Raw genomic sequence first — 9318 nt, forward strand, 5'->3', positions numbered from 1 at the left:
GAAAAACAAGGCAAGGCAAACTGGCATGGCCAACTGCTAAACGGTCACATTTGAATTTATAAATTTAAAAATAAATATAAATTCAAATTGACTTATTTTTTCAACCTTCGACCCAGAACAATCGTGTCTCAAATTAATCAAACTAACTAGTACAGATTATGTCAAAATCAATGTGATTTGGTGAAAAGAAATTAATTGTGTCATACTGAATGTTGTTGCTCTATGTGCACTCTGAAAACATCATGTACCATCTCCATGTGCCAATGAAGGAAAACCCACAACTTAGCCTCTCTTTTATGCACACTTCTGACCTTGAGGAACCGAAGCCATGCACATCCGATGACAATTATACACAGGTAAGGAAGAATCACCAGCGTCTGAAAGAAACTCCGGATAAAATCTTCTCTTTTCTCTACACAGCGACGTCCTCGTCCAGCACTTGCGGGTCTGGAGCAATCTCCCGCAAAGATCTCTTGAAGGACGAGGAAGCTTCTCCCCCACTAATATGTGACCTAACCGAGCCTCTGCGATCAAGCATTCGCCCTGATGGCGACATGACCTCGTAGCTCTGGTAACGACTGCCCTGAAGAAAAGTAGACTGCCATGAGCTCCGCGATGACGAGCTCCTGAGCCTTGCGGAGTTGGACCGGGAACCCGCTCGGACCACCCTCAGCGGATTCTCCAGGGCTTTCAAGACGTAGCGAGCAGAGGGACGCCTTGACGGCTTTGAGTTTAGGCACGTCTTTGCGACGATCGCCACTGCCCATACTTCTTCAAGATGGTCCTCATCAACGACAAGTAAAGGATCGATGATATTAGTAATGCTATCCTTGTCACTGATGCTGATGCGATTTGTTGTGTTCGCCAGCCACTCCTCGGAGCCAGCATCGTTTGATCCACTTACACCAAAATTGCCTGTTACTAGCTCAAGGATCACCTTCCCAAAGCAGTAAACATCGTATGAACAAGTTGCTGGTGGGCCTGAAAATGAGAAAGACACACAAAAGAGATAAATTTTGTTCTTTTTCCGATATCAGACTTTGTATCAATTATGAAAGTAGCATGCGGACAAATGTGAAATATTTATGCACCTGATGTGTTCTTGTCAAGAGACCTGCCACAAGAAAGTGCCAGTTACCAATGTCAGTTAGGAACGTCAGTTAAGAAGACTGAAGAAGCTTAACAAAATACTACTAACATAAGTTTCTTCTAAAAATAGACAAGATTGGAATTTGCTCAAGACAACAGAATCAGAGGGCAGTAAGTAGGTGTGTGACCAAACAATGATTTACCAAGTACCAACCACCAATCAATCAAAATATGCCAAAAATTAAGATTCGTTATTCACTGATGTTTCTGCAATCAACAGTTTGCAGTCCTAGAAACTGGTAGTCAAGTAATAAACAACTCCAAATTCCTTACTGCCATGTCCTTATTTGGTGTGCATTTGGCAAATAAAAGGCACTTAATACCAGAACTCGTCACTTCTAGCATGCTGTAGTATTTTTAAGTTAGTACCAGTAAAATTAGTAAGAAAGTGGGCAAACAAATTGCTTACAGCAAGTCAAGTAAAACCACAAATATAAATTATGTAGATTAATGCCTCTAGCTTCTTTTCTATACATAGGGTCATCGATGATTTATAAGTAGAGTTCCTTTACCTTCCATTTATTTCTATATGTATGCTCCTTGTATATTAATGCTATATAAGCCTTAACATCAAGATAACTCAGAGCAAACTTTACAACATTAAGCTCAGGAGTTAATTAGCATGGTTATTAGATTCTTCTAAGCATATCACAAAACATGTAGAAAAAAAGAATTAAACAGGTCGCAATCTCACTTTGATGATCTCAAGATCCGAGAGAAAACATTCTGGCTTCCTGCACTTTGCTGAGCGCATATGTTACTCATACTTCCGAGTCGCACTTCAAATTTATCATCAAGAAGCACACTGCTTGCTTGGATATCTCTACAGTTGCAATGAAAGAATCAGAACTCAGAACATGATAAATCAAATATCAAGAACGATATTAAAGAAGAAGATTAGGGCATCAAGCAACATGCAGCTATGTGGAGATAAGGCCTGTAACTTAAAATACTTGACCTCACCTACTGACAAGTGACAACACTGACTAGTCAAAGTAATATAAGATGGCAACAAAAGATAAAGCAGTCAAAACAGGCAGGTGGAACAGAAGATGACTACTACCAATTATGTCAAAAGTAATACAATACTGGAATAACTGATGACGTCCAGAGAGCAGTTGGTAAAATACGAATACAAATGCTACGCCTACGCTCCAATAGAGACTTGAGGCTTTGGTAGAGCTTATTTCTATTAAAAAAGCTATTATCATATATCAAATTTATCTTCATTGTATAACTCTTCCTCAGATATTCTCTCGTGCAGCATATACGCTTTGTACAGAAACCACATGCATATATCAGAAAAACATACAATCAAGTAACATTTTTTACTTCCACGCAAAAAAATGTAACACTTTTTACTCAGCAAAACAATCAGAAAATGACTAGTCATACAAAATCATATACTTCTACATCAGGTCAATTCTTCTAACCATATACAAAGACAAATCATATTCCTCTAATCTTTCGTTCAGACTTGGGAATAATAGGTCAAACAAAAGTTTCACATATATAAAATTTCTCTCTCTTCAGCAATAATGCCTTGACAGATATGAATTTTACTGGTGTATTCATAAACGTCAAAAGCACAACCACCACTTAGAGGACCCCAGAAAGTATAAACTAAATGTAACAAATTTATACCATAAGATTAAATACTCCAATAGCATATTCCACATGTACTGGGAAATGCACCAGCAAGATGTTTGGAGCATACAGAAAGTATAAAATACCTGTGAACGAATGGTGGGCTGCACTCGTCATGAAGGAAGCACATGGCCTCAGCTACACCAGTGGCGATCTTCAGTCTAGTTATCCAATCCAATGAGTGCAAGCCATCTTCAGTGTCCACAGGTTTCTTGTGCAATGCATTGGTCAAGTCCGCCTTTGGCATATACTTGTAGGACAGAAATTCTTCGTCATTGTTGGCCAGATGGCCGAGCAACGGAACAATCCTCTCATGTGAGTACCTCGAATAGAAGTCCAATTCGCTTGAAACTTTGTTGATACTCTTTGTACCAATCTTCTTGACGATGACATGTGCGCCATTCTCCAACACACCATGGTAAATATCCCCCGAATGCCCATGCTTGAGGAGGTTGTCATCACCAAAGCCCCCGGTGGCATGGACCAATTGCTCATAGGTCAACTCACCAAAAACGGTAATCGCGTCCTTAGGAGTAGCATCGGCTCTCGGGGACACTGCTGCCGGTGATGAGGCCACAGGATTTACGCTGCTGTCCCTCCTACGCATGCCGCGTGCACCTTCCTCATTTGTTTCCGCCCCTCTCCCACCTCCTCTTTGTCTCCTCCTCATCAAACAGAAAAGCAATGCAACCAAAAACATAACCATCAATGCTGCCGCGGCTGCAAGAACCCCAATAAGTACATTTTTGGAGATCCCACGGCTCTTCTCCGGTGATGGCTGAGGCAAAGGTGCAGGCACTGGAATATCAACAAGTCTCACCCCTTCCCTCCTATAGAAGTCTTCACAATCAACATGGCGGCGCTGACCGGAGACACCAGAGAAGCAATTCACGCTAACATCCACCGTTGCATCGGATCCATTCCAATTTCCATCGAGGTAGTTGCTTGACACGTCCACCAGCCGGAATCTCGTCTTGAGTGCCCCAATGGCATCAGTGGCCACACCATACAGAGAATTCCCTGAAATGTTAAACAACGACGCCGCTACATCACCGGCGCCGACCGAGACGCTGGGTAGCTCCCCGGTGAAATTGTTGGTGGAGAGGTCAAGAACGCGAAGGCCTTTGACGGAGAGCAGCGTCTCCGGAACCTGGCCCGAGAGGCTGTTCCCGGAGAGGAGCAGCCTAGTCAGATTCCCCGATGAGCCGAGATCGGGCGGGAGCGTGCCATTGACTGCGGCGTAGCGGAGGTCGAGCACGGCGAGCGGCTGCGGGAGGTCGCGGCTGAACCACGCGGGCACCTCGCCGGGGAGCGGGAAACCGGAGGCGTTGAAGAGCTCGAGCGCTGTGAGGTTCCGCAGCCCGTCGACCGCGAACGCCGGCGCGCGGCTCGCGAGGCGGGTGCGGCGGAACCCCGCGACGCTGACGCCCACGACGCGGCCGGCGCGGCACATGACCCCCGCCCAGGCCGTGCACGGGTCGGCCCTCGCGGGCCACTCCCGCGCCCGCAAACCCAGCGACGCCCGCAGGCTGTACAGCCCCGCCAGGTCCGACGGCGACGCGAGCGGCTGCTGCGCCACGGCCGCCGCCACAGCCCCCAAAAGGGCCACGGCAGCCAGGAGGAGGCGGCACTGCGGCATGGGTGGAGCCGGAGCACCGAAGCGGCCGCGACAGTCTAGGTCTCTAGGGCGCGGCCATGGAGGGAGGCGGGGTCAGAGGCGCCCACGAGGTGTTTGAGGGAATGCTTCTGGCTCTGGGCGGCACGGAGACGTGGGGGAGGCAAGCAAGGAGGAGTTGACCGTGGCAGCGAGGCGGCGAGGCGAGACAAGCAAGCAAGAAACGAAACCGGCATGTGTGCGGGCGAGTAAACTAAAGAGCGAGGTTCTGTGGGGCCCTCTTCCAGCCGTCCCGGATCGCTTTCACGTGGGCCCGTCTCACGGGCTCGGCACTGCCCGCTTCAATGCGGGCCGTGTCCTACAGGTGGGAAGGCGGCCGGAGTGGCGGGAACGGCTGGCCCACCTGTCTGTGACCACGGGGCTGAGGGATGCGTGGAGGCGTGAGGGGCGTCTGGGTTACACTGGCTTGTGGGCCCGCTTGGTTTCCACGCGGGCGGGCGTGGTCGGGTTTGCGGGCTCGATCGTGGGCTCGGACCGACCGAGGAATGTTCGTTTTGTCCATCCGCTTCTTGTCCTGATCGGTCATTGCTTCTTTCTTTTCTTCTTAAATACAGTACTGTTTGGAATTGATGGAGAGAGATCTCTAGGTTTACGCGTCCGGCTAAGCTATCGGCCAGTGTCCTTTTCCCTTGGAGCCGAAGCTGTGCATGTGAGAACGGCAGACGTGTCCACATGGAAGTGAACAAGCTCCATTTCAAAGAAAAAGAAAGTCAACTCAAAAAAAGTGAAGAAGCGCAACACCGCAACTTTGTGAAAGCTCAAACAAGAGAAAGAAAAAGAGACACCTCACTTATGTCGGATATATATAATTAGTTAATACTAGCAAAACATGCCCGTGTGTTGTAACGGGAAGAAGAAAAATTATCCCTCATACACACCCGACAATATCAACAAATAATATTCTTAAAAAATCTTTATGGGCATAATTTCAAACAATATAGAAATCAATGTTAAGCCACTGGTTACATAAAGCTCGTATCCTCAGTTTAGATGAATCATCGTATAGGGATTGGTAGTGCATTGTGCGAAATAGAGAGGATGATTACGTACCTGTTTTAACCTTTAGCATATATGGTAGTTGGTATCAATCAACATCCCCTACGGTGCCAATAATAGATATTGTGAGAGCACAAACTGCATATCTACTAAATTCAAATGGGGTAGAAAACGTATATAATAGGCATACCCAAATAACTCATATGGTGAAGATATTTATTTAAGGTTGCATCCTAAAGCAATTTTGGAGATGATTAACCAGTGAGATAATAGCATATTTGAAATCTACATATTTTTTGAGGGACTTTCATATATAATATGTTATATTTGGAGTTATTTGGAGCGCGACAAGGCGACGGGCGGGCATGCGGGGGTTGGGGCGCGCGCGGGGCGAGCAGGCAAGGGGCGCACAAGCGGGCAGCGGCAGCAGTGCTGAGCAGGGCCGCGACGGGGGGCTAAGGGCACAGAGGGGCGAGGTAGCGCGATGCAGGGGAGCAGCAGTGGCGGAAGGCGCAGCCCCGGCGCGGTCGGGCGCGTACGCGGGCGGTGTGGCGGCTTACTACATCGGGAGCAGAGGAGAAGGGGTGGGGCGACGGCTCACCGAGAGGGGGTGGATGGCGAGCTCGTGAGGGGGTCGGGGAGGCCGGGCGGTGCCGAAGTAGCCTAACGGTGACGAGGCAGTGGCGGGTCCGAACGGGGTGAAGCTCTCGACCCCGCCGAAGAGGCGGCTCCCGGCTCGCGTTCTGCGGCGTAAAAGAAGTATCTGGTGGCAGCGAAGCTCCGGTACGCGTCGTGCGGGACGGGGAGCAGCGACAGGAGGCGCTCGGGTGGAGAAGGGCAAGGGAAAAGGGAGGAGTGGATCCGGGCGAGGGAGAGGGCGATGAAGGAGAGAGGAGGCGTCCAGGGGGAGTGGGTGAAGGGAGGAGAAGGAATCGAGGGGACGAGAGGGGGTCCTTATCCCCTCGCCCTCGACGCCAGTGAGGCGGTCGGGCGGAGCCCGTGCCCTGTAGCGGTCGAGGCAGGGGAACAGGAAGGGAGGGGCAAGGGACCGGGGAGAGGGGGCGCTAGGTGGGCCGGCCTGGCGCCTGTGGCCAGATGGGCCACGGCCCGGGGCGGTTTTCTGTTTTTTTTCTTTTTATTTAGCTTTTCCTTTTCTTTTATTAGTTTCAGTTTTCTTACAATTTCTATTTTAGTTTTAGTTTTATGAAACACAAACTTAGTCCCTAAATTTGTATTAATAGTTAGGTCACTGCCACAATTATTTTGGCACTAAAATAAATTAGTTTAGAGTTTTTATAAATTAAAAAGCTTTTATATAACTGTTTTAGCCATTGTTTTAATTAGTTTAGGGCATTTAAGCACTTTATAAAAATGTTGGTTCACCACCATAATTGGTTATGGAATATTTGCCACACTTTGAACATTTTAGTTTGCATATTTGAGAAATTTGAATTTTTTACTTTAACTTGAATTTGAATTTGAACGGTGTTTGAATGCAAGTGAGGATTAGCAACAATAGGAGTGATAACCTGGCATCATTAACAAAGAATTACTGTAGCTTAATTATTCAGGCGTCACATCTACTCTCTCGTAGAACTCACACGAGGTATTCCATGATACGTTTCTAACGTATCTATAATTTTTTATTGTTTCATGCTACTATATTATCAATCCTGCATGCTTTATATCCATTTATATGATATTTTATATCATTTTTTCGGACTAACCTATTAACCCGATGCCCAGTGTCAGTTCCTGTTTTTGCTTGGTTTTTGTCTTTTCAGAAAATCAATACCAAACAAAGTCCAAATATGATGAAACTTTATGATGATTTCTTCTGGACTAGAAGGGACCATGGGAGGCCAGAAGACCTACGGGAGAGCCACGAGTTCACAGGGCGCGCCCCCTGAACTCGTGGGCCCCACGTAGCTCCGTTTGACCTAATTCCACCTCTATAAATTTGCGAATATTCCCAAACCAATAGAGAGCCACCCGAAACACTTTTTCGCCGCCGCAAGCTTCTGTTCTTCCGCGATCCCATCTGGAGGCCTTTTCCGGTACTCTGTCGGAGGGGGATCGTTCATGGAGGGCTTCTACGTCATCATTGCTGTCTTCCGATGATGCATGAGTAGTTCACCACTGACCTACGGGTCCATAGCTAGTAGCTAGTTGGCTTCTTCTCTCTCTTTGATCTTCAATACAATGTTCTCCTCGATCTTCTTGGAGTTCTATCCGATGTAATCCTCTTTTGCAGTGTGTTTGTTGGTATCCGATGAATTGTGGGTTTATGATCAGATTGTTCCTTAAAAGTAATTGAGTCTTTTCTGAACTTTATTATGCATAATTGTTATAGCTTTGTATTTCCCTCTGAACTATCCGTTTGATTTGGCCAACTAGATTGATTTATCTTCAGTGGGAGAGGTGCTTTGTAACGGGTTCAATCTTGCGGTGTCCTCACCCAGTGACAGAAGGGGTAGCGAGGCACCTATTGTATTGTTGCTATTAAGGGTAAACGATAGGGCTTAATCATATTGCTTGAGTTTACTTTGTCTACATCATGTCATCTTGCTTAAGGCGTTACTCTATTTGTCATCAACTTAATACCATAGGTGCATGCTGGATAGCGGTCGATTGGTGGAGTAATAGTAGTAGATGCAGGCAGGAGTCGGTCTAGTTGTCATGGACGTGATGCCTATATACATGATCATTGCCATGAATACGTCATAACTATGCTATTTTCTATCAATTGCCCAACAGTAATTTGTTTACCCACCGTATGTTATGTGTTCAAGAGAGAAGCCTCTAGTGAAAACTATGGCCCCCGGGTCTACTTTTACCATATTATAAAAACCAATATATCTTGCTGCAATTTATTTACTTCTATCTTTTTTTGCAATGTATTTGTTTACTTATACAAGATTTGATCCTTGGAAGTAACGAGTTCAAGGGGATTGACAACCCTCTTGCCCGCGTTGGGTTGCCTCTCTTTTTATTTGCTCAAATCACTACAAGTACCTTCACTTAAACTATCATCTACTTGCTCCACTTTTTATTTGCCTCTCTTTTTCATCTCCCTCCATTTCTCTAAAAACAAAAACAAAAAATTGTTTTGTGAGTTTGCTCGTTTGTTTGCTTGCTTTGCTTGAAGTTGCTATCATGTCTGAGTTTGAAAAAGTTAGTGATGCTCCCGCCACTAGTGCGGAACCTTTTGATCATCAAACTATACCTATGGAATTTAGACCCTTTGATTATTTTTGCTTACCTCTTAGGAAGCTTGCTGCTGAAGGAAGGGAGTATGAGATGAACATGGATGGTCTCCCATACTTCTATTATGATACTTGAAACTATGCATTCTGCCTAGCTAGGGGCGTAAAACAATAGCGCTTGCTGGGAGGAAACCCAATAGTTATCTTAATTTTTTGCTTTTACTTTCTGTTTTGGTGTGTTGACACGATTATTGCTACTGTTATGATTGTGTTTTATGTTTTAATTAGTGCTTCTGCCAAGTGAAGCCATTGGGATGATTTGGTTGATAATTGACTTGATTTTGTGAAAAAACAAAAACTTTTATGCCCAGTGCTGGAATTACGATAATTCACTAGAATGTGATAAAATTATAAAATTTTACACATGATCTACGTACAAATTGCCCAAGATCTTCAAATTTTTAAGATTTTTGGGAGTTACAGAAGTATAGTTTTTTCATATCATTACAAACTATTCTGTTTTAGGCAGATTCTATTTTTAATGCACAGTTTACTTGTTCTAATGATGCTATGGATTATATCGGGGTATAAGTCATGGAGTAGTTAGAATACAGTGGGTTGATAACCCACAAGTATAGGGGATCG

General features: G+C 45.6%; 1 protein-coding gene across 1 annotated transcript; it reads right to left on the bottom strand.

The window, feature by feature from the left end:
- Positions 1 to 21: 21 nt before the first annotated feature.
- LOC123052890 (probable LRR receptor-like serine/threonine-protein kinase At2g16250) lies at positions 22 to 4636 on the bottom strand. Its single transcript, XM_044476251.1, has 4 exons — positions 2883 to 4636; positions 1844 to 1972; positions 1092 to 1114; positions 22 to 981 (listed from the first exon to the last, which is right to left on the bottom strand). The coding sequence occupies exons 1-4, from the start codon at positions 4433 to 4435 to the stop codon at positions 413 to 415; spliced, it is 2274 nt and encodes a 757-aa protein (XP_044332186.1). The 5' UTR covers positions 4436 to 4636; the 3' UTR covers positions 22 to 412.
- Positions 4637 to 9318: the final 4682 nt, after the last annotated feature.

This window comes from Triticum aestivum, chromosome 2D (assembly GCF_018294505.1).
Source record: "Triticum aestivum cultivar Chinese Spring chromosome 2D, IWGSC CS RefSeq v2.1, whole genome shotgun sequence".
Lineage (NCBI taxonomy): Eukaryota > Viridiplantae > Streptophyta > Magnoliopsida > Poales > Poaceae > Triticum > Triticum aestivum.

What these genes read in the sequence shown, in the direction of transcription:
- LOC123052890 (XM_044476251.1), bottom strand. Translation starts at nt 4,435, where the DNA reads ATGCCGCAGTGCCGCCTCCTCCTGGCTGCCGTGGCCCTTTTGGGGGCT. An exon ending in AGCCCACCATTCGTTCACAG is followed by an intron (nt 1,973 to 2,882) that starts GTATTTTATACT and finishes TTGCAACTGTAG; the next exon opens with AGATATCCAAGCAAGCAGTG. An exon ending in TCTTGACAAGAACACATCAG is followed by an intron (nt 982 to 1,091) that starts GTGCATAAATAT and finishes TCTCATTTTCAG; the next exon opens with GCCCACCAGCAACTTGTTCA.